This window comes from Hyla sarda, chromosome 12 (genome assembly GCF_029499605.1).
Source record: "Hyla sarda isolate aHylSar1 chromosome 12, aHylSar1.hap1, whole genome shotgun sequence".
NCBI classification, from domain to species: domain Eukaryota; kingdom Metazoa; phylum Chordata; class Amphibia; order Anura; family Hylidae; genus Hyla; species Hyla sarda.
The window spans coordinates 62,821,523-62,847,880 of NC_079200.1; the positions used below are offsets into that span (position 1 = coordinate 62,821,523).

General features: G+C 42.3%; 1 protein-coding gene across 1 annotated transcript; it reads left to right on the plus strand.

The window, feature by feature from the left end:
* The first annotated feature begins 410 nt into the window (after positions 1-410).
* Positions 411-24,618, plus strand: LOC130297059 (uncharacterized). The gene is made up of 9 exons (XM_056549265.1): positions 411-427; positions 4,037-4,083; positions 9,163-9,299; positions 12,465-12,539; positions 12,975-13,038; positions 16,723-16,801; positions 16,992-17,058; positions 20,720-20,868; positions 21,344-24,618. Exons 3-9 carry the CDS (start codon positions 9,192-9,194, stop codon positions 23,706-23,708), a joined length of 2,907 nt encoding a protein of 968 aa, XP_056405240.1. The 5' UTR covers positions 411-427; positions 4,037-4,083; positions 9,163-9,191; the 3' UTR covers positions 23,709-24,618.
* The last annotated feature ends 1,740 nt before the right edge of the window (positions 24,619-26,358 follow it).

Genomic DNA, 26,358 nt, shown 5'->3' on the forward strand with positions numbered 1-26,358 from the left:
CAAATTCAAGCAGAAACTGTCCAAAAACTCTCAAGTTCAATGGGTGTAAGACTTGTGAAGCTGCTATTAAATAAGGAGTCCTATGTTAAAATGTAACGTGACCTGTTAAACTGTTTAAAAAGTTTGATTTAATTAGCTTTTGATTTCAGTAAATATGCTGCAAACACAACAAATGACAATATTCAGTTCTTTACAACCTATAAAGTGTTTTGAAACTTACTGGGGGAGATTTATCAAAACCTGTCCAGAGGAAAAGTTGCTGAGTTGCCCATAGCAACCAATCAGATCACCTCTTTCATTTTTACAAGGCCTCTGCAAAATGAAAGAAGAGATCTGATTGGTTGCTATGGGCAACTCAGTAACTTTTCCTTTGCATAAGTTTTGATAAATCTCCCCCACTGTGCGTAATAATTTGGAACAGTGCATTGTAAGTTTTCTACTGTTATCATTTGGAGATTTGTTCAATAAAATTTGAATTGATTTGAATGTTAATAGTTGATAACATGAGAATTATGCTGACTGATTGATTGTACATCAATTATTTAGGTAAATGAGAAAAATATCATTTGCATAATAATTTGGAACAGGGTGTGGTTCCCAGCTATGGTGTGCAGAAAGCCACAGGATTCCTAGGTCAGGCTAGGGGCCAGTTGCCTACTCCAGGGCTGTGAGACCATTACTCATCTTCTCATCACAGGCTAAATGTCCCTCACGCTGCTCACAACAGATGCCCCATAAGTGTCTGAGATGCCCCTCATATTGCCTGCCACAGATACATATAATCCTTAGGTACCCTACAGAACCAGACTCATGCCCCTTCACAGGCTCTTCTCTTGTGTCCATTGTCTGGTGCTTGTGTCCAAACAATGTACAATTGCTATTGTTGGTGCTGGCATCAGTCACAGTGTAGTGACCAGGCATTCCCCATCCCCACTACATGCTCGTCCCTCTGTCGTGCATCTTGGCAGCACTGTGAGGGTTCATTAGAAATAGAAATTTGGGGCTAAAGGTTGCAATAATCTTAAAACAGGTACCGTATATACTCAAGTATAAGCCGAGTTTTTCAGCATGATTTTTTGTGCTGAAAACACCCCCCGGCTTATACTCAAGTGAACTCTCCGCCTGTCAATCCCTTCTCAGCGGTCTTCAACCTGCAGACCTCCAGATGTTGCAAAACTACAACTCCCAGCATGCCCGGACAGCCATCGGCTGTCCGGGCATGCTGGGAGTTGTAGTTTTGAAACATCTGGAGGTCCGCAGGTTGAAGACCACTGCCGGCCTTCGTCATCATCCAGACCCCCCTTTAGTTTTCTACTCACCTCCCCTCGGTGGGAAGAAAGGGTGAGCTGGTCCGGGCCATCTATGCTGCAGGGACCGTCCGGTGGGGAGGGTTAGTCGTTCCGGGCTGTCCCAGACTAGTGACGTTGCCTTGACGACGACGCACAGGGACGTCCGTGTGCAGCAGACGTGCCTGCGCATGAACGTCCCTGTGCGTCATCGTCAAGGCAACGTCACTAGGCCGGGGCCGGCCCGAAGCGGAGAAGAGGGGGGAGGTGAGTAGAAAACTAAAGGGGGGTCTGGATGATGACGAAGGCCCGGCAGTGGTCTTCAACCTGTGGACCTCCAGATGTTTCAAAACTACAACTGCCAGCATGCCTGGACAGCCAACGTCTGTCCGGGCATGCTGGGAGTTGTAGTTTTGCAACATCTGGAGGTCCGCAGGTTGAAGACCACTGATGAAGGGATTGACAGGCGGTGATAATGAAGGGGGGGGGATGATGACGGGGGTGATGACGATGGGGGTCTGGATGATGATGGGGTGAAAATGACAGGGTGATGATGACGGGGGTGTTAATGACGGGGGTCTGGATGATGACAGGGGGGGATGATGTATTTCCCACCCTAGGCTTATAGTCGAGTCAATAACTTTTCCTGGGTTTTTGGGGTGAAATTAGGGGCCTCGGCTTATATTCGGGTCAGCTTATACTCGAGTATATACGGTGAATGTTAGTCTGTTTCTTTCTTGTTAACTGCAGTAAAAAACTCTCAAACAACCCACAATCCACCATCAACCTACATCAGGGATAGGTGCATAGTGCGTGCTGCATCGATGTAGCAGAGCGGAATTCTACCATAGGCTTCAAGTAGATTTACTTGCAGTCCTATGTAAAACCAAAGGTGGCATATTCTGATATGACATGAGTGCAAATCAGCTCTGCTACATCTAATTCATTCAACTTTGCTTCATCTGACACACTCAGCTCTATGTCTATGTTAGTTTTTCACTAACATTTATAAAAGCAATAATTACATGGTTGGGGGGGGTGTCCATAATAATATGTAGGAGAACTGGTCAAACTAGAAAAAGTTCCATATACAGCTCTGTATCATGGCCACCATTAAAGCTCTTATAGGGTTGCTACACAGCTTTCCCTCACTCCTGATTTAGAACTGTGCCTAGTTATGAATGATATTACTACATCTCCCACCTCTTGCATTGTTAGACAAGTAGGTAGTACAGCAGTCTAGGAAAGCTGGGTAAAAAACAGTATTGTCAATGATGCCCCATAAGTGCATAAAATGCCCCACATAATTCCTGCCACAGATGCCACACAAGTGCTTGAAATGTCTCTAATAGCCCCTAATAGATTAATGCCCAGCACATATGCCTTATAAGTCCCTGAGATTCCCCTGAATGTGTTTGTAACAGGTGCCCCATAAATGAGAGCTTTTCCTGATAGTGTCCACCATAGATGCCCTATAAATGCCTGATATGTCCCCTATAATGCTTGCCACACATTCCCCCAAAGTGCTTGGGATGTTCCTCATTGTGCCCATCACAGGTGCCCCATAAATGCTTTAAGTGCTCCTCACCCTGTTTCCCCGAAAATAAACCCTACCCCGAAAGTAAGCCCTAGCAGGATTATCAGGGCGGGCTGCAATATAAGCCCTACCCGGAAAATAAGACCTAGGCCAGGGGTAATCAACTGGCAGACCACGGACCAGATCCGGACCGCGGCTGCCAGTAATGCCCGCAGACCACTATCCACCCCCCCCCCCCCCCCCCTTGACTGGTCCCGCGGCAAATTACCGTAACTGAGCTGGGGGGATGAAATGTGTACCCTAGTTTATTATGGCAGAGGAGTGGGGGGCACTGTAGGAGTGTGGAGGACGATGGGGGAAGGGGAGGATGGCGGGCTGCAGGAGTGTGGAGGATGGGGGGGCTGCAGGAGTGTGGAGGATGGGGGGGGCTGCAGGAGTGTGGAGGATGGGGGGGCTGCAGGAGTGTGGAGGATGGGGGGCTGTAGCAGTGTGGAAGATGGGGGGGGGTGCGGCATCCTCCACACTGCTACAGCCCCCCATGTTGTTTAAGGTACATAATAAATAAGCCCTACCCTGTTTTTTGTGAGTAAAATTAATAAAAGACCCGGTCTTATTTTCGGAGAAACACGGTAGCACCCACCACAGTTGTCCCATAAGTGTCTAAGATGTATCTTATAGTGCCCCCCACAGATGCCCCTTAAGTGTCTGAGTGGCCCCGCAGATGTCTCACAAGTGCCTGAAATGTCTCTAATAGTCCCTAATAGATAAATGCCTGAGATGTCCCTCAGAGTGCCTCCTGCCAATGCTTAAAAGTGTCTGAGATGTCCTTCATAATGCCCACCAAGATGTCCCCCTTCTATGTTGCTGCTGGTGTCAATTACAGTGTAGAGCAGTGGTCTTCAAACTGCGGCCCTCCAGATGTTGCAAAACTACAATTCCCAGCATGCCCGGACAGCCGTTGGCTGTCCGGGCATGCTGGGAGTTGTAGTTTTGCAACATCTGGAGGGCCACAGTTTGAAGACCGCTGGTGTAGAGACTAGGCATTCCCCATAAACACGACATGCCCATCCTTTATCTTGTGTCTGAAAGCACTGTCCCTTTAAAGGGAGGGTACAAGGATGTCTAAGAAATAGAAAGCGAAACTCCAGGCGAGAGATTGCACAAGTCTAAAATCAGAGGAAAAGTTTAATTTCAGTTTCTTTCTTGTCAACAGCGAGAAAGTCACAAACGACTCGCAATCCATAATCATCCGAAAGCGGGGTAAGTACATAGGTCTGCACAGATGTAGCAGAGTTATATTCTGTGTGTCAGACCCTAAAGACATTTTGTACAACTTGTCAAACTAGACTAAAGATTGAAGAGGACATATTAGTCACTGGATTTAATAATTCATGTGTACAAACCAATATGGCCACCATTAAAGCTCTTATGTAGTTGTTACCCAGCTTTTTCTAAACCTCTCGCCCTTTTTGTATTGTTATAGTAGTTAGATTTACTGTTCAGAAGTCTGAAAAAGCTGTGTTTAAAACAATATGACAATCAGTAAGGATTGTCACCCATCTTTTCCTGACCCCGGAATGGCCAACTTGTACACTTAAAGGAGTACTCCGCCCCTAGACATCTTATCCCCTATCCAAAGGATAGGGGATAAGATGTCAGATCGTGGGTGTCCCGCTGCTGGGGAACTCCGGGATCTCGGCTGCAGCACCCACTTCAACGGCTTCCGGCAACGCTGGAGGCTTCGGATCCCGACCATGCGAGCGAAAGAGCGTGATGTCACGACTCCGCCCCTGTGTGACGTCATGCCCCGCCCCTCAATGCAAGTCTATGGGAGGGGGCGTGACGGCCATCACGCCCCCTCCCATAGGCTTGCATTGAGGGGGCGGAGCGTGACATCACACGGGGCGGAGTCGTGACGTCACAACGCTCCGGACCCGTGATCGACAGTAATCAAACCCAGAGCGAACACGCTCCGGGGACTGATTTTTAACAGGGTGCGGCGTGCAAGATCACGGGGGTCCCCAGTGGCGGGACCCCCCCACGATCAGGCATCTTATCCTCTATCCTTTGAATAGGGGATAAGGTGTCTAAGCATCGGAGTACTTCTTTAATCCGTACTAATCCTTCTGCTTGTAATGTATTGATAAGCAACAAGCATGTCCTGTGGCTGTTTTAAAGGGGAGGTCCACACTGCCAGTCTTGAGTGCCATTCCTCAGATCTGCCAGCCTGGAAGGAAATATTGGTTCCAGCATGTCCCGCACACATAGTGCCATACTGTAAAACCACCAACCTTTTTTTTGCTACCTCCTGGAAAATGTTTTAACAGAAATGTAAATGCTCATTGTCGTTTTTAGAGATGAGCGAACTTACAGTAAATTCGATTCGTCACGAACTTCTCGGCTCGGCAGTTGATGACTTTTCCTGTGTAAATTAGTTCAGCTTTCAGGTGCTCCGGTGGGCTGGAAAAGGTGGATACAGTCCAAGGAAAGAGTCTCCTAGGACTGTATCCACCTTTTCCAGCCCACCGGATCATCGGAAAGCTGAACTAATTTATGCAGGAAAAGTCATCAACTGCCGAGCCGAGAAGTTCGTGACGAATCGAATTTACTGTAAGTTCGCTCATCTCTAGTCGTTTTAAACAACTTTCCTCCATCTAATAGCTTACTTGAATTCTAACATTTCTGTAAAGCACTTTATTTACCAATGACTCCTTACCCCCAGAAAAACCACTTCTAAATTCTGGGCCATTAGGTGTCTCCCTCCTCTGCAATCTGCTGTTCACTGTCTGAACCTGTCATCAGTTTTATGCTGCTTAAACTTCTGGCAGCATAAAACTGGTGCATGCAGCGCAATGCCGGGACACTGAATAACTCTGAATGCCCAAGCGTATCAGAGTAATTCATAGTGTCCCAACATTGTGCTGCCTGCACCAGTTGTATGCTGCCCATGGTTTGGGCAGCATTAAACTAATATAGTAACATAGTTTATAAGGCTGAAAAAAGACCAGAGTCCACCAAGTTCAACGTATATCCATATTGTGTCCCTACGTAGTTGATCCAGGTTCCCAACTGGGTGACAGGTTCCCTTTATAGGAATTCTCTCTCTAGAGAAATCTGTCTCTACTTTAGTGATCAGTGTAACCCCTTCCATGTGGTACTGCTGCTGTATGTACACAGTCCTGCTAGGGCTGGGCAGTATACCAGTTAATACCGAATACCGAAATTTTTGTGCTGCACGATATGAATTTTAACCCATACCGCAATATCGGTTTGGCCCCTCCCCCTCGGGAATGAGTGAATTATCAGCCCAGTACTGCGCTGTCCCCATCTGGGAACTAATCACATGTCACCCGCGAGTGCTGTTCTGCCCCCCCCCCCCCCCAATTAATTATCAGCCCAGCACTGTCCCCATTGGGGTAAATACTCACATGTCACCCGCAAGCGCTGCCCTCCTTGTTCTCCTGTTTGTTGCGGCCGGCGCTGACACTCTATACCAGTGGTCTTCAACCTGCGGACCTCCAGATGTTGCAAAACTACAACTCTCAGCATGCCCGGACAGCCGTTGGAACATGCTGAGAGTTGTAGTTTTGCAACATCTGGAGGTCCGCAGGTTGACGACCACTGCTCTATACTGTGCAGTATCCCTATACCGTTATATACCGTGGAACAGCCAAAAGTTACAAAAATACCGTGATACATACATTTGGTCATACCGCCCAGCCCTAAGTCCTGCCTCCTTTATCTAATCCCCTTCTCCCTAAAGTCAACAGGCTTGTCATCAGCGACACCTTCCTTGCTGTGCTGCTACTGTTTCTTAAATTTTTTTTTTTTTTTTTTTTTTTTTTTTTTGCTTTACCAGCACTTTGCAAAACCAGTTTATCAGTAACCCCTCCCCCCACACATGTCATCTATACTAGTGTTCTGGGTAAATCATCAGCTCAGCACTGTGCCAGCCAGTTCAGTCCAGTGCACTTTGATCAGCAGTCTGTCATGGCATAGCAGAGAGAAGTAGGTACTGTGCTCTGATTGGTAAAACAACGAAGGGGAAAAGTAACTGTGTGTGTACTCCTGATAAAAAAAAAACAACTTTTTGAAATGGAGAGAATTAAATAGTTATAAACATTGAAGGGCACTCAATAACAGCAGTAAGAGCACCTGTTTCAGATACATGTGTGGCCTTGAGTAACAAAGCCTTAGTAAGTTAAAGGGGTACTCTGGCGGGGGGAAAATTCAAATCAACTGGTGCTAGAAAGTTAAACAGATTAATAAATTACTTCTATTAAACAATCTTAATCCTTCCAGTACTTATCATCTGCTGTATGCTACAGAGGAAGCTGAGTTGTTCTTTTCAGTCTGACCACAGTGCTCTCTGCTGACACCTCTGTCCATGTCAGGAACTGTCCAGAGTAGGAACAAATCCCCATAGCAAACCTCTCCTACTCTGGATAGTTCCTGACATGGACTGAGGTGTCAGCAGAGAGCACTGTGGTCAGACTCAAAAGAACAACTCAGCTTCCTCTGTAGAATACAGCAGCTGTAGTACTGGAAGGATTAAGATTTTTTATAGAAGTAATTTACAAATCTGTTTAACTTTCTAGCACCAGTTGATTTGAAAAAAAAAAAGTGTTTTCCACAGGAGTACCCCTTTTAAAAGCAGTGAGTAAACCTGCAAGAATAATTTGTTGTGCTGGGGTTTAAAATCTGAAGTGCAGGTCACCTTGCGCTGTAGGTATTAGTTGCAGCATTTGGGTGAGATTTGTCAAAAACAAATTAGTTTTTGACAAGTTTGCAATGGTTAAAGGGGTTATCCAGGAAAAAAAACTTTTTTTTATATGTCAACTGGCTCCAGAAAGTTAAACAGATTTGTTAATTACTTCTATTAAAAAATCTTAATCCTTTCAGTACTTATGAGCTGCTGAAGTTGAGTTGTTCTTTTCTGTCTAAGTGCTCTCTGATGACAAGTGTCTCGGGAACCGCCCAGTTCAGAAGCAAATCCCCATAGCAAACCTCTTCTACTCTGTGCAGTTCCTGAGACAAGCAGAGATGTCAGCAGAGAGCACTGTTGCCAGACAGAAAACAACAACTCAACTTCAGCAGCTGATAATTATTGAAAGGATTAAGATTTTTTTTAATAGAAGTAATTTACAAATTTGTTTAACTTTCTGGAGCCAGTTGATATAAAAAATAAAGGTTTTTTTTTCCTGGAATACCCCTTTAAAGCTTCACTAGGCCTCAAAAACTTGCTGTAAGTCGACTACTGATACAACTTGTTCGTGGCAGGCTATACCCGTAGAGTATAGATCTGATTGATTAGTGTATAAGCGTAAAGATAATATGTGTGTGTGTGTATATATATATATATATATATATATATATATACCCCTAATAAAAAAAATCTAATCACCTACCTTTTTACATTTTTCAAATAAAATAAATAAATAAATAATCAAATAAATAAATATATTGACATATATAGTATACCCCTGTGCAGAATTATTAAGTATTATTAAGTCATATAATTCCTGATCCCGCACAGTCAATAGTCTGAACAGAAAATAATACAAAGCTCCAAAATTGCTGATTTTTGAAAACATTACAAAAAAAGGGAATAAAAAGTGATCAAGTAGTCCTATCTATGCAATAGTGCCATTGATAAAAAGTACAGATCACAGCACAAAAAATGAGCCCTTAAAATCATCCCATAGATGAAATCTGAAAAATATTGATATGGATCAGAACATGGCGATGCACACATTTTTAGTTTAACTTTCTTATTAATCAGGAAAAAAAATGTGCCCCGCTAAATCTTGCAATTGCATTTTTTGTGTCCCAATTACATTTTTCGACACAAATTTTTTTTTTCTGGTTTTGTAAAACATTATAGGGTAAAATGAAGGATAACTCTGTAAAAAGTACAACTTATCCCACAATAAATAAGCCTCTGATGGGGGAAAAAGAAAAATGTTATGGGTCTTGGAATTTGAAGGGGAAGAAAATATTAGCAAGAAATTTTAATTTGGCTGATCAGGAATGGGTTCAAAAGCTTTTGAAACTACAGGTACGCTTTAAATGAAAGGGACAGTTCTTTTAGAAAGCGTCACTTATAAATGTTGCAGTTAACAATGTGACCACTAGATGTCAGTACAGGGCCTGCACTCCACTTTGGGAAGTTCATCTCATTTTACTGCCTGCAGTAAAACTAAATGTTTTTAAAGCAGCATATAAGCAAGTTCTATAGTGCAATCTGGATAACTACAGAATTTATAAACTATCAGGTGCTGAATTACTGGAATTTTACTGAATATGTATCTGAACTATAGGTTTCCTTCCTGGTTGCAGAGCTCTTAGTATCTTTGGACATCCTTATCATGTCTTACTACTACTCGGAGGTAGAATGGAATTCCGATTACGACTCCACCTGGGAGGACGAGAAGCTGGAGCCCCCCAAAAAGAAAAAAACAAAGCCACAGTATCAGGTACAGACCCCTGGGGCATACATCCTGCTTCATATACAAAAACAATGAGATTGTGTCACAGTGTGACAGTGTAGCACCTGCCTACACTCTGTTGGTCAGCGTAATGATATAATTTAGCACCATATTCAGCATCTCAGCTTGCAGTCAGTGAACAGGAACAATCTTGTTTAGAGACTGAAAACATGTTCGGACCTCTTACAAATAAGTTTGGTTCAATGTATCAGTGTAGCCTGCAGTCCTTTCTGATTTGCTCTAGACTGAATATTTTATTACAAACTATTAGCTGTGTGAACAGTAAGGCTAGGTTCACATTGACGTTGTCTTCGGTCCCATTCAGGGTCCGTTTGTCTCTTTTTTTATTTCCTTGAGAAAAACGGAAACAGGTCAGACACAAAGGACACTGCTGGGTCCCGACGGACCCTATTCATTTAAATGGGGTCCATCCGGGATCCAATAGTTTAGTGGAGAAAAAAAATAGTACATGCACAATTTTTTTTTTTCTCCACTAAACTCCCGTCGTTCTGGTGGTATTGCTGATGGAACTCTGAATAGTGGAGTCCAATGGCAATGTGAACAAGGCCTAAGAAATCTGTGTGAGGTTTTTTTTTTTAGCAAACAGAGCTATTGAAAATGGTAACACAAAGGGGGGAATTTATCATTAGCACAGATTTGCAATGCGAAACCTGCTGCATAAGTGTGTGGTTTTTACAGCTGCTGCACAAAATGTATTATGTTGCACACGTCACTTGATTTTGCACAAATGTTAGGAAGCCCTTTGCAAACGAGGGTGAAAAGCTCACATACCGTATATACTCGAGTATAAGCCGAGTTTTTCAGCACGATTTTTCGTGCTAAAAAACGCCCCCCCTCGGCTTATACTCGAGTGAACTCTCCGCCTTTCAATCCCTTCTCAGTAGTCTTCAACCTGCGGACCTCCAGATGTTGCAAAACTACAACTCCCAGCATGCCCGGACAGCCACTGCGGCCTTCGTCATCAATTAGACCCCCCCCCCCCTTTAGTTTTCCACTCACCTCCCCTCGGTGGGAAGGAAGGGTGAGCTGGTCCGGGCCATCTATGCTGCAGGGACCGTCCAGTGGGGAGGGTTAGTCGTTCCAGGTTGTCCATTTTCACTGGGAGGCCCTCTTCTCCGCTCCGGGCCCGGACTAGTGACGTTGCCTTGATGACGATGCACAGGGACGTCCGTGCACAGCAGCGTGACATCCCTGCTCATCGTCGTCAAGGCAACGTCACTAGTCCGGGGCCAGGCCCGGAGTGGAGAAGAGGGCCTCCCGGTGAAAATGGACAACCTGGAACGACTAACCCTCCCCACTGGACGGTCCCTGCAGCATAGATGGCCCGGACCAGCTCACCCTTCCTTCCCACCGAGGGGAGGTGAGTAGAAAACTAAAGGGGGGACTGGATGATGACGAAGGCCACAGTGGTCTTCAACCTGCGGACCTCCAGATGTTTCAAAACTTCTACTTCCGGCATGCTGGGAGTTGTAATTTTGCAACATCTGAAGGTCCGCAGGTTGAAGACCACTGAGGGATTGACAGGCGGTGATGATGAAGGGGGGGGGGATTATGACGGGGGGATGATGAAGGGGGTGATGGTGAAGGGGGGGATGATGACGGGGTGATGATAGGGTGATGATGACGGGGGTGTTAATGACGGGGGTCTGGATGATGACAGGGGGGGGGGGGGGGATGATGTATTTTCCCCCCTAGGCTTATAGTCGAGTCAATAACTTTTCCTGGTTTTTTGGGGTGAAATTAGGGGCCTCGGCTTATATTCGGGTCATCTTATACTCGAGTATATACGGTACATTCCTACATCAGTTGGTCACTGGAATACATTTGCACAAAAATCTCTTTTGAACCAGTGATAAATTCAGCACACCAACCAATGCATCTGCTAACCACGCCCCCTGGAAGTGCAAAAGAAAAATGACAAAGCCAGTGCGCACAATGTAAAAATAGTGCAAATTAAAAAGATGAAGCCAATGCTCATAAAAAAAAAAATAATAAAAAAAAATATCACTGCATAGGCAATTTTGCAGGTGCACCCCAGTTTTTAATTTCCCCCCAAAGTGGGGAATTTATCATTCAATGCGTCAGCACACAGCAGAAACATTTTTGGGCAAGCTAAGTTTTCCTTATGCACATTTTTTCGCAAGTTTGTGTAAAGATGGGGCTTGCAAAAAAGGTTCATCAACTTTGCCACCCTGTGCTGGTGCAGGGGATGATAAATTTCCCGCAAACTATTGCACACTCAAATAAGCTTCCAAGGCTCAAAGCCTGAGTCACTACCCGGGCAGGGCATTAGTAGGTTATATTCAAATGGTGGATATTTTGCTGGACAGAAAGAATTAAAGGGGTATTCCAAAGAATAACAATTTTTTTCAAATCAACTGGCTCCAGAAAGTTAAACAGATTTGTAAATTACTTCTATAAAATCTTAATCCTTCCAGTACTTATCAGCTGCTGTATACTACAGAGGAAGTTGAGTTGTTTTTTTTCTGTCTGACAACAGTGCTCTCTGCTGACGCCTCTGTCTGTCTCAGGAACTGTCCAGAGTAGGAGCAAATCCCCATAGCAAACCTCTCCTGCTCTGGACAGTTACTGAGACAGATAGAGGTATCAGCAGAGAGGACTGTTGTCAGACAGAAAAGAACAACTCAACTTCAGCAGCTGATAAGTACTGGAAGGATTACGTTTTTTTTAATAGAAGTAATTTACAAATCTGTTTAACTTTGTAGAGCAAGTTGATATGAAATTTTTTTTTTTTTTTACAGAATGCCCTTTTAACATGTCAATTCTTTCTGCAGAGGCTGGAATCAGAATTTCCGTGGCAGGTACAGAATTCTATTGAAAACAATGGGACTCTGCTGCAATATACTTTCTAAGCGGAATTTTTTTCACCAAATTCTGCTTGAAAATTCCGCCATGTGAACAAGGCCTTAGACTGAGATGGGAATAGCCTCATGACATCCCACATGCACCCTGGGAGCCAGCAATGTCAACTCCTCCTATGTATTTAATTTGTAGGTACAGGTACAGGCTGGTTTGAAACATTAAATACAATTCAGTAAGATGTGCACTTGAATCTGGCAATTACAACTTTCATGCATTTGGCGTGATTTCCGTTATTTCTTACTTTTTCAGCGCAACTATGTGAACAGAGCAGCAAGGGACATGCAGAACTACAGACATGGATATGGCCAAACTGATAACTACCAGGTACATGAATATTCCATGACTTTTTAAAGAAACAAACACCTAAAGGCCAAGTTTCCACTTGGTTTTTTTCTGGCAGTTTTTGGAATACTGCCACTGCAGTTTTTGAGCCAAGGCCAGAAATGTATTCAAAAGGAATAGGACATATAAAAGAAGGACTTATACTTCTCCTTCCTTATGGATCCACTTCTGACTTTGGCTCAAAAACTGCAGTGGCAGTATTCCAAAAACTGCCAGAAAAAAAACAAGTGGAAACTTAGCCAAATAAAGCTGCATTGATGTGTTTTTTCTTGATAGACCAAATTCCCGGATGTAACATTCACAGCTCTCACTTTGGGTGTTGTAGCGGTAACAGTTCTCATGCCGAGTATAGCCCTTTAAATGGTTATTTTTCTTTCTGGTGAATCCATGTATGTTACTTAAATGTTTTCTCCATAGGTACATCAGGATTATATGCCAAACCTTGCATTCTACCAGAACAAGATTGCATTTGAACCTTACGGTCAGTAAATACAAGATAGTTATGAGCTTAATGTGTTTTACACCACTTTCCCAAGCTTCTGAATGGCAACCTGTAATACAGTAATATATCTCCTGCCCTTTTGTACTGCAGTATGGTTAGGCAGATTTTTTATTTTATTTTATTTTTTTAATCCAGGACTCTGGGAAAGCTGAGTGACAAGCCCAGAGGTAGTGATGTCCGTGTTTGCTTGTCACTCACCTTTCCCAGGAACATCTCAGTACAGTGGTCCCTCAAGTTACAATATTAATTGGTTCCGGGATGACCATTGTATGTTGAAACCATTGTATGTTGAGACCAGAACTCTATGGAAACCTGGTCATTGGTTCTGAAGCCACCAAAATGTCATCCAAAAATAGGAAAAAGTGAGGATTAAAGAAAAATAAGTAGATAATTAATATAGATAAAGCAAATCCTTACATATAAAAGTAAGAAAGATCTGCTGGGAGCTGTAAATCACTGTCTATGTCAGTGTTTTCCAAGCAGGAGCCTTCAGCTGTTGCAAAACTACAACTCCCAGCATGGCCGGACAGCCACTGCGGCTGTCCGGGCATGCTGGGAGTTGTAGTTTTGCAACAGCTGGGGGCACCCTGCTTGGGAAACACTGGTCTATGTAGAGGACAGGAGCTTCTTCAGGGTCCTGTACAGTACACACAATGTCCTAAAAAAGTAACCTGGAGCCGCCCTCACCTGGTGTCCAAAAGAGCAGGCAACCCTGGTACAGGTAAAGTGTACAGACCATGTAATACCTCCCTGTACTGTAGGGGGCGCTACCAGACACCAGTCAGTGCATACACTTCAGTAATACAGGTGTTTTACCAGTAAATTGCCCATCCTGATTGGTCAGTTCTTCCGGCCATTGATATGTTTTGCAGATCTGGACTGTCTGTACATTGTATGTTGAGTCTGGTTTCAACTTACAATGGTCCAGAAAAGACCATTGTATGTTGAAACTATTGTATGTTGAGGCCATTGTAAGTTGAGGGATCACTGTATAGACTTGATAAAATTAACCCGCATGCTTAATTTATGGTACAATATACATTTCAGTCCTGCTTTCTCAGACTCCTAAATGGCAAACCTGCATATGTATTGGGTGATATATCCCCTGTTGTATCACTAAGCAGATCTGCTGATCATAACTTTTGGGATTGTCAGTCATCATAGCCAGAATCCTGAGGACTATATTGGTTTTCACCCAGCTTTCCCACAAACACAACAAATGAATGTACTGTATTCTATGTACTCCAGCTTAGCTGCATTGTCTGTCTATGGTAGTCTGAAATCCACCTCCTGTCTCATTAGCAACTCTTTCCACCACGCTTTACACTGCAGCACTGTTTGATGATGATCAATCATTATTACATCCATATTAATCCCCTTAAAGGGGACCTCTCATCAAATAAACTTTTGATATATTTTAGATTAATGAATGTTGAATAACTTTCCAATAGCATGTTAATGAAAAATATGCTTCTTTCTATTGTATTTTTCCCGATCAGTCCTGCAGCAAGCATTTCTGACTCATGCTGGAGTCCTAAACACTCAGAGCTGCCAGCCTGCTTTGTTCACAGCCAAACAGGCTGTGAACAAAGCAGGCTGGCAGCTCTGAGTGTTCTCCTTTGTGAACAAAGCAGACTGGCAGCTCGTAGTGTTTAGGACTGCAGCATGAGTCTGAAATGCTTGCTGCCAGGACTGGTAGGGAGACCCCTAGTGGTCATTTCTTCAAAGTGCAAAATGAAATAGAAAGAAGCATATTTTTTGATAACATGCAATTGTAAAGTTATTCTGCATACATTAATCTATAATATATCAAAAGTTTTTTTTTGATGAGAGGTACCCTTTAAAGGAAGTTCTTCCTGTTCCAACTGCTGAATGATTGATATACAGTGGTCCCTCAAGTTACAATATTAATTGGTTCCAGGACGACCATTGTATGTTGAAACCATTGTATGATGAGACCATAACTCTATGGAAACCTGGTAATTGGTTCTGAAGCCACCAAAATGTCATCCAAAAATAGGAAAAAGTGAGGATTAAAGAAAAATAAGTAGATAACTAATATAGATAAAGCAAGTCCTTACATATAAAAGTACGAAAGATCTTCTGGGAGCTGTAATCACTGTCTATGTCAGTATTTCCCAACCAGGGTGCCTCCAGCTGTTGTAAAACTACAACTCCAAGCATGCCCGGACAGCCGAGTAATACAGAACTTGTAGTTCCTCCCTGTACTGTAGGGGGCGCTACCAGACACCAGTCAGTGCATGCACTTCAGTAATAGAGGTGATTTACCAGTAAATTGCCCATCCTGATTGGTCAGTTCTTCCGGCCATTGATATGTTTCGCAGATCTGGACTGTCTGTACATTGTATGTTGAGTCTGGTTTCAACTTACAATGGTCCAGAAAAGACCATTGTATGTTGAAACTATTGTATGTTGAGACCATTGTAAGTTGAGGGATCACTGTATAGACTTGATAAAATTAACCCGCATGCTTAATTTATGGTACAGTATACATTTCAGTCCAGCTTTCTCAGACTCCTAAATGGCAAACCTGCATATGTATTGGGTGATATATCCCCTGTTGTATCACTAAGCAGATCTGCTGATCATAACTTTTGGGATTGTCAGTCATCATAGCCAGAATCCTGAGGACTATATTGGTTTTCACCCAGCTTTCCCACAAACACAACAAATGAATGTACTGTATTCTATGTACTCCAGCTTAGCTGCATTGTCTGTCTATGGTAGTCTGAAATCCACCTCCTGTCTCATTAGCAACTCTTTCCACCACGCTTTACACTGCAGCACTGTTTGATGATGATCAATCATTATTACATCCATATTAATCCCCTTAAAGGGTACCTCTCATCAAATAAACTTTTGATATATTTTAGATTAATGAATGTTGAATAACTTTCCAATAGCATGTTAATGAAAAATATGCTTCTTTCTATTGTATTTTTCCCGATCAGTTCTGTCAGCAAGCATTTCTGACTCATGCTGGAGTCCTAAACACTCAGAGCTGCCAGCCTGCTTTGTTCACAGCCAAACAGGCTGTGAACAAAGCAGGCTGGCAGCTCTGAGTGTTCTCCTTTGTGAACAAAGCAGACTGGCAGCTCGTAGTGTTTAGGACTCCAGCATGAGTCTGAAATGCTTGCTGCCAGGACTGGTAGAGAGACCCCTAGTGGTCATTTCTTCAAAGGGGAAAATGAAATAGAAAGAAGCATATTTTTTAATAACATGCAATTGTGAAGTTATTCTGCATACATTAATCTATAATATATCAAAAGTTTTTTTGATGAGAGGTACCCTTTAAGGCTGGGCTCAGACTACGGAAAATTTCCGCCCGGAGATTCCGAGTGCGGCCAGCGCTGACTGAATCAGTCAGCGCTAGGACCGCGCGGACACTGCAGTCTCCAATAGACTGCAATGTGTTCCACGCGGATTTCCGCCTGAAGAAAGAGCAACGCCATTCTTCAGGTGGAAATTTCCAAGCGGATTTTCCGTTCACAAATTCCGAAGTGTGAATTTGTGAACGGAAACCCATTCACTACACTATGCATTTTAGCAAGCGGAATTTCCGCCTACAATTTCAAAGCGGAATTGAAGGCGGAAATTCCGTAGACTGAACCTAGCCTAACTGGTTCTCTTTCCCAAATACAGGAGTAACAATAGAGGAATTTCATCGGGACTGGAGAGAAGACTATGAAGAACTTGAAGAAAATCACAGCTTCATCCAGTGGTAAGATTCTAGAGGTGAAGCAGGGGGTCTATTTCACTAAATAATTAAACATTTTTTTAATTTTCCACCAAACTTTGCATTTCAGTTCCCCATCAAGATTTCTGTTTGTTTCAATTAAATGGAACATGTAAAAAAAAACCTGTACAGACTGTTTCTTATTGACTGTTATGTAATAGAATTATTATTACAGGTTGTTTCCACTACGAGAGCGCGGTGTGAACCCAAGAGCTCTCCCGCTGACCCTGGCAGAACTCAAGGTAAGGAGGGTGTAAGACCCAGCACTGCCTGTATAATGAACAGACCAGGTTTATAATATAAGTTGGCGAGATTTATAGTAAGATTTTGTGTTGTCCTTAGCAACCAATCAGAGCTCAACTTTCATTTTACCACAGCAATATGAGAAACGAAAGATGAGTTGTGATTGGTTGCTATAGGTAACAGTGATAATCTTACTATAAGAAGACAGCGCAATATATCTCCCCCCACTGTTTATACTGTACAAAGTGTGCATGTAATGTATGGACCATATTATGTACAGACTAGGGCTGGGCGGTATACCGGTTCATACCGAATACCGAATTTTTTGGGCTGCACGATATGAATTTTCCCCCATACCGCAATACCGGTTGGGCCCCTCCCCCTCGGGAATGAATGAATCAGCCCAGCGCTGCGCTGTCCCCACATCCGGGAACTGATCATATGTGACCCGCCAGCACTGTTCTGCCCCCCAATTAATGATCAGCCCAGCAGGGTACTACTCACATATGTCAAACACTGCCCTCCTCCTCTTTGTTGGGGGCCGCCGGGCGCTGGAACTCTATACTGTACGCCAGTGGTCTCAAACCTGCGGACCTCCAGATGTTGCAAAACTACAACTCCCAGCATGCCCGGACAGCCAACGGCTGTCCGGGCATGATGGGAGTTGTAGTTTTGCAACAGCTGGAGGTCCGCAGGTTTGAGACCACTGCTGTACGCTGTATCCCTATGCCCGGGCTGCAAAAGATAAAGAAAATAAACTGTAACTCACCTACGTCGGCCTTACGCTGGGGACAGGAACGCCAGACAGCCGTCAGCCTATCACCGGCCTATCACTGGCCGGGACATCGCTGCAGCCGGTGATAGGCTGACGGCTGTCCAACGTTCCAGTCCCAAGGAACAGTGTAAGGCCGACGTAGGTAAGTTAAAGTTTATTTTCTTTATCTTTTGCAGCCCGGGCATAGGTATACAGCGTACAGCAGTGGTCTCCAACCTGCGGACCTCCAGCTGTTGCAAAACTACAACTCCCAGCATGCCCGGACAGCCATTGGCTGTCCGGGCATGCTGGGAGTTGTAGTTTTGCAACAACTGGAGGTCCGCAGGTTGGAGAACACTGGTGTACAGTGAGTTCCATCGCCGGCGGCCCCCAACAAAGAGGAGGAGGGCAGTGATTGAAGGTGACATATGTGAGTAGTACCCCGCTGGGCTGATCATTAAAGGGGTATTCCAGGCAAAAACTTTTTTTATATATCAACTGGCTCCGGAAAGTTAAACAGATTGGTAAATTACTTCTATTAAAAAATCTTAATCCTTCCAATAGTTATTAGCTTCTGAAGTTGAGTTGCTGTTTTCTGTCTAACTGCTTTCTGATGACTCACGTCCCGGGAGCTGTCCAGCTCCTATGGGGATATCCTCCCATCATGCAAGGGATATTCTCCCATCATGCACAGCTCCCGTGACGTGACATCATCATTGAGCAGTTAGACAGAAAACTTCAGAAGCTAATAACTATTGGAAGGATTAAGTTTTTTTTAATAGAAGTAATTTACAAATCTGTTTAACTTTCCGGAGCCAGTTGATATATAAAAAAAAGTTTTTGCCTGGAATACCCCTTTAATTAGGGGGAGCAGAACAGTGCTGGCGGGTCACATGATTTGGAGGGGGGGGGGAGCCGAACACCGCGCGCGGGTCACATGATTGGGGCGGGGGGGGGGGGGGGGCAGAACAGCGCTGGCGGGTCACATGATTTGGGGGGGGGTGAAAATACCGTTATATACCGTGGAACCGCCGTAAGTTAAAAAAATAACGTGATACACAAATTTGGTCATACCGCCCAGCCCTAGTACAGACTGTGTATATAACGTACAGTACATGTATATAATGTATAGGCTGTGTTTATAAAGTATGGGCCATGTATATAAAGTCCAGTCTGTGCTTATAATGTATGTGCCATGCATATAAAGTACAGGTGTTCAACCAGTGCTTTTAATGTACATGCTTATGTATATAATGTTTAGCAAGAGTTTATAATGTACATGCTTATGTATATAATGTTTAGCAAGAGTTTATAATGTACATGCTATGTATGTAATGTTTAGCCAGTGTTTATAATGTACATGCTTATGTATATAATGTTTAGCTAGAGTTTATAATGTACATGCTATGTATGTAATGTTTAGCAAGAGTTTATAATGTACATGCTATGTATGTAATGTTTAGCTAGTGTTTATAATGTACATGCTATGTATGTAATGTTTAGCTAGTGTTTATAATGTACATGCTTATGTATATAATGTTTAGCTAGAGTTTATAATGTACATGCTATGTATGTAATGTTTAGCAAGAGTTTATAATGTACATGCTTATGTATATAATGTTTAGCTAGAGTTTATAATGTACATGCTGTGTATGTAATGTTTAGCCAGTGTTTATAATGTACATGCTATGTATGTAATGTTTAGCAAGAGTTTATAATGTACATGCTTATGTATATAATGTTTAGCAAGAGTTTATAATGTACATGCTATGTATGTAATGTTTAGCTAGTGTTTATAATGTACATGCTTATGTATATAATGTTTAGCTAGAGTTTATAATGTACATGCTATGTATGTAATGTTTAGCAAGAGTTTATAATGTACATGCTATGTATGTAATGTTTAGCTAGTGTTTATAATGTACATGCTATGTATGTAATGTTTAGCAAGAGTTTATAATGTACATGCTATGTATGTAATGTTTAGCTAGTGTTTATAATGTACATGCTTATGTATATAATGTTTAGCTAGAGTTTATAATGTACATGCTATGTATGTAATGTTTAGCTAGTGTTTATAATGTACATGCTTATGTATATAATGTTTAGCTAGAGTTTATAATGTACATGCTATGTATGTAATGTTTAGCTAGTGTTTATAATGTACATGCTTATGTATATAATGTTTAGCTAGAGTTTATAATGTACATGCTGTGTATGTAATGTTTAGCTAGTGTTTATAATGTACATGCTATGTATGTAATGTTTAGCAAGAGTTTATAATGTACATGCTATGTATGTAATGTTTAGCAAGAGTTTATAATGTACATGCTTATGTATATAATGTTTAGCTAGAGTTTATAATGTACATGCTATGTATGTAATGTTTAGCTAGTGTTTATAATGTACATGCTTATGTATATAATGTTTAGCTAGAGTTTATAATGTACATGCTGTGTATGTAATGTTTAGCAAGAGTTTATAATGTACATGCTATGTATGTAATGTTTAGCAAGAGTTTATAATGTACATGCTATGTATGTAATGTTTAGCAAGAGTTTATAATGTACATGCTGTGTATGTAATGTTTAGCAAGAGTTTATAATGTACATGCTGTGTATGTAATGTTTAGCAAGAGTTTATAATGTACATGCTTATGTATATAATGTTTAGCCAGTGTTTATAATGTACATGCTGTGTATATAATGTTCAGCCAGTGTATATAATGCACATGCCATGTTTACAATGAATGGGCCATGTATACAATGTACAGACTGTGTATATAAATATGGGCTGTCTATATAATATAGGCCATTTTATTAATATATGGGCAATATATTTATATTTGTAGGATCTGGGACTGTGATTATAACATGCCATGTATATAATATCCTCCTCTGTTTTAGGTGATGAAGGCAGATGATGACGTCAGGCGGCGGCTCCTGGAGTCTTATAAGCTCATGTTGGGGTTTTATGGCATACAACTCCTGAATGAGGAAACTGGAGAGGTGTCCCGGGCGGAAAACTACAAGGAGAGATTTCGCAATCTAAACAAGTTAGTGAGGTTTTCACCTAGTTATACTACAGTCCTGAATGGCAGATCTGCTTACATATAATTTTAAGGGGTAGAATATACAGTATTGTGGCCCTATTGTCACCCAGCTTTCTAAGTCCTGTCTCTGTATGCAGCTTCATAACCCTTGTGTAAGATGTTAGGGCAGACATATTTGTTGCCCCCAACATTAGTTGATTTATGTCTGCAATATCTGGATGAGAACCAAAACAGGCTGTATAACTAGGCAATATCTAAGAGTCTGAGAAGGCTGCGTAAAACCATTTTATAGAAGTCACAACAGCTTGCACAGGGTATAGTCAGCCAGCTTTCCCAGACTTTTGAATGGCAAATATAACATAGTCTTATAAATAGGCAGATTTACCATTTAGGTGCCCTACAAAGTTGGGCAGACCAGCTTTCATATGCACAAATAAAATTATAGTATTTTTACACTTTTCCCTCCTATCCTTCACAGTCACAGCCACAACAACCTGCGGATCACCCGGATCCTGAAGTGTTTGGGGGAGATGGGTTTTGAGCGCCTGCAGGCCCCTTTGGTTCGGTTCTTCCTGGAGGAGACCTTGTGTAATAACAACCTACCCAGTGTGACAAGGAGCGCCCTGGACTATTTCATGTTCACTGTAAAGGACAAACAGGAGCGCAGGGAGCTGGTACAATTTGCCTGGGCAAACTACAAATCCCAGGAACCATTTATCTGGGGGCCAGTACAGAAGCTCCGAAATCTTGAAAATGACAGGAAAAAATTAGGTAATAAAGTAACTGCAGAGAAACAAGATGAGGAAAACCCAAGTTTAAAACAGGATGAGGCAGCAGGAGGTGGAGATGCCCCATATGTTGCTTGGGAGCCCAATCTTGATGTTCTGCCGAAGCATGAGCTTGGTGAAAGTTTAGGGGAGGCCGGATCTGATGATGGTGGATCTGGGGTTGCTTCTGGGAGGCCCCACCATGAAGTTCTGCAGAAGAATCAGACTGGTGAGGTCTTAGAGGAGGCAGGAGTTGATAATGGTGGACCTGAGGTGGACGAGCTGGGGGCCCTTGATAATGTCCATCCTAGAGAAGCTTTAGAACATGAAGATGTCGTATCCAACTCAAGAAAGGAGAACCCGACCACAGAGAGGAAAAGTACAGGGAATGAACAGAAGATAACAGAGGACAATAGCACAGGGAATGAGCAGAAGATAACAGGGGATAAAAGTACAGGGAATGAGCAGAAGATAACAGGGGATAAAAGTACAGGGAATGAGCAGAAGATAACAGGGGATAAAAGTACAGGGAATGAACAGAAGATAACAGAGGACAATAGCACAGGGAATGAGCAGAAGATAACAGGGGATAAAAGTACAGGGAATGAACAGAAGATAACAGAGGACAATAGCACAGGGAATGAGCAGAAGATAACAGGGGATAAAAGTACAGGGAATGAACAGAAGATAACAGGGGATAAAAGTACAGGGAATGAACAGAAGATAACAGAGGACAATAGCACAGGGAATGAGCAGAAGATAACAGGGGATAAAAGTACAGGGAATGAACAGAAGATAACAGAGGACAATAGCACAGGGAATGAGCAGAAGATAACAGGGGATAAAAGTACAGGGAATGAACAGAAGATAACAGAGGACAATAGCACAGGGAATGAGCAGAAGATAACAGGGGATAAAAGTACAGGGAATGAGCAGAAGATAACAGGGGATAAAAGTACAGGGAATGAGCAGAAGATAACAGGGGATAAAAGTACAGGGAATGAACAGAAGATAACAGAGGACAATAGCACAGGGAATGAGCAGAAGATAACAGGGGGAAAAAGTACAGGGAATGAACAGAAGATAACAGGGGGTAAAAGTACAGGGAATGAGCAGAAGATAACAGGGGATAAAAGTACAGGGAATGAACAGAAGATAACAGAGGACAATAGCACAGGGAATGAGCAGAAGATAACAGGGGGAAAAAGTACAGGGAATGAACAGAAGATAACAGGGGATAAAAGTACAGGGAATGAGCAGAAGATAACAGGGGATAAAAGTACAGGGAATGAACAGAAGATAACAGAGGACAATAGCACAGGGAATGAGCTGACAATAACGAAGAATGAAACCACAGGGAATGAGCACAAGATAACAGAGGATAAAAGCACAGGGAATGAACAGAAGATAACAGAGGACAATAGCACAGGGAATGAACAGAAGATAACAGAGGACAATAGCACAGGGAATGAACAGAAGATAACAGAGGATAAAAGCACAGGGAATGAACAGAAGGTAACAGAGGATAAAAGTACAGGGAATGAGCAGAAGGTAACAGAGGACAATAGCACAGGGAATGAGCAGAAGATAACAGAGGACAATAGCACAGGGAATGAGCAGAAGATAACAGGGGACAATAGCACAGGGAATGAGCAGAAGCTAATAGAGGACAATAGCACAGGGAATGAACAGAAGATAACAGAGGACAATAACACAGGGAATGAACAGAAGATAACAGAGGATAAAAGCACAGGGAATGAACAGAAGATAACAGAGGATAAAAGTACAGGGAATGAGCAGAAGGTAACAGAGGACAATAGCACAGGGAATGAGCAGAAGATAACAGAGGACAATAGCACAGGGAATGAACAGAAGGTAACAGAGGATAAAAGTACAGGGAATGACCAGAAGGTAACAGAGGACAATAGCACAGGGAATGAACAGAAGATAACAGAGGACAATAGCACAGGGAATGAACAGAAGGTAACAGAGGATAAAAGTACTAGGCTTGAGCAGAAGATAACAGAAGACAAAAGCTCAGGGCATGGGCAGCAAAAACAGAGGTCAGTGGTTTAGGAGATAAGCAGACAAGGGTTTACAACAGATCAGGGAATAAGCAGACTACAGAAAACACTAGCTTTATAAACCACAAACACGCAATAGCAGATGCTGAAAATATGAAGCTGATAACAGAGGGCCCTAGCATAAAAAATGAGAACATGACAACAGGGGTCACCAGCCTAAAAAATGCTAAATTGCTGACACAGTCGGAACAACCTGAAAGCCCCAAAAATGCAGAGGAGCAGAGATTGTTGTGAGGACCCAGAGACAAGGAGGAGCCTCAATCTGTTTGTTGCTGCTTCATCTGCTGGTTCACACATTACACATGAATCACACCCAAGAATTTACATGTCTACTTAGAGGGATTGTCTATGTTGGGCATCTTGCCCACTGTTTTCTCAGAGATGTAACCGATGCCTATGTTTAAAAATAATCTTGTGGTCATTTCTTACATTATTGCTCCTTAAAGGAGAACTCTGGAGCAGCAAAACATATCCCCTATCCTAAGCATTTCTATGGGAGAGCTGGAGCGCTGCCCTCGGCAATCTCCATCTCTTCCATAGAGCTGCATTGAGAGGGCGTGTCGGCTGCCGCTTTGTGTGGTGGTCGAAATGCCCTATTCTGGAGGTGAGCTGGGACCTCGTACAGGAGATTCTCAGGATAGGGGATAAGTTTTGCTATCCTGGAGTTCTCCTTAACTCCTTAAGGACCAGGCCCATTTTGGCCTTAAGGACCAGACCAATTTTATTTTTGCATTTTTGTTTTTTCCTCCTCGCCTTCTAAAAATCATAACTCTCTTATATTTCCATCCACAGAACAATATGAGGGTTGTTGTTTGCGTCACCAATTGTACTTTGTAATTACATCACTTATTTTACCATAAAATGTACGGCGCAACCAAACAAATATTATTTATGTGGGAAAATTGAAAAAAAAACGCAATTTAGCAAATTTTGGAAGGTTTTGTTTTCATGCTGTACATTTTCCGGTAAAAATTACATGTTTTCTTTATTCTGTGGGTCAATACGATTAAAATGATACCCATGATTATATTATTTTCTATAATTGTACCGCTTAAAAAAATCTCAAACCATTTCAACAAAATTAGCATGTTTGAAATTGCCCTATTTTGACCACCTATAACTTTCTCATTTTTCTGTATATGGGGCGATATGAGGGCTCATTTTTGCGCAATGATCTGTAGTTTTTATCAGTATCACTTTTGCTTAGCTTTAACTTATTATTAATTTTTTTTTTGAATAAAATGTGACAAAAAAGCAGCAATTTTGGACTTTTTAATTTTTTTTTACGTTTATGGGATGATTAACAATATATTTTAATAGTTCAGACTTTTACGCACGTGGCGATACCAAATATGTGTATACATTTTTTTTTCTAAGCTTTTTTGAGGGTAAAATGGGAAGTGGTTAAGTACCACGTCACCATGACGTACATTTACGTCCATTGTCGTTAAGGGGTTAAAGTTCTTTTATATGGACCTAATATTTATGAGAATAAATGCTATGGGAGGTGACAATTGCCTTTAAAGGGGTACTGTGTTGGAAAACTATTTTTTTCATATCAACTAGCTCCAGAAAGTTAAACAGATTTGTAAATTACATATATTAAAAAAATCTTAATCCTTTATGTACTTTTCAGCTGCTGTATACCACAGAGGAAGTTGAGTTGTTCTTTTCTGTCTGAACACAATGCTCTCTGCTGACATTCTTTTTTATTATAAAAGTACAAAACTTATACAAAAACACAAAACAAGCTTAACCAGCTATAACATAAATAAGAAATACACTGGTACCAAAGCACAAAAACAAAACCCTGCCTAACCGGCCAGCCCAGCTTTCCAAAAAAACCTAAAATATGCCAACCCACCCAACCGGACCAAACAACACACTCACACGCATACCAAAAATGAACATAAAAATAGCGCAACCTGGCTTATCAAAATATGAAAATAAAATTAAAGGGGTTCTCCCTTGTTTATACTGTTTTTTGTTATTATGTTTGTGTGTTATGTGTGTATAAGTATGTGTTTTTTTATGTGTGTTCTGATTATGTATATTTGTATTTTCTTACCTTTTGTGAAGATCTGGAAGCTGGCCCCTTTTTCTTCCAGTGGCTTGCTGTGTACCTCGGCCTCCGTCATGTTGTGTTCGGTAAGTGGGATGTCGGGGGGTGTGTTCTTGCTTCTGTCCTTCCTATCTTCTGACATCCGAGGCAAATCTTTTCTTCCTGTTTCTTCCGTGGCTCAGCGACGAATCTGTGGCCTCTTCCGGCGCATGCACAGGTAGTTTTTTTTACCAATAAAGTTTTTTGTGTCTAATTGACAAACTGTCTGCGCTTGCACGAAGCTACGCTATTAGCGTAGACCTAACGTACGCTACGCTGTTAGCGTAGCACTTGCGTACTCGCGCATGTGCAGACAGTTTGTCAATTAGACAAAAAAAACTTTATTGGTAAAAAAAAAAAACTATGTGCGCAAGCGCCGGAAGAGGCCGCAGATTTGTCGCTGAGCCACGGAAGAAACAGGAAGAAAAGATTCCCCTCAGACGTCAGACGATAGGAAGGACAGAAGCAAGAACACACCCCTGACATCCCACTTACCGAACACAAAATGGCGGAGGCCGAGGTACACAGCAAGCCACTGGAA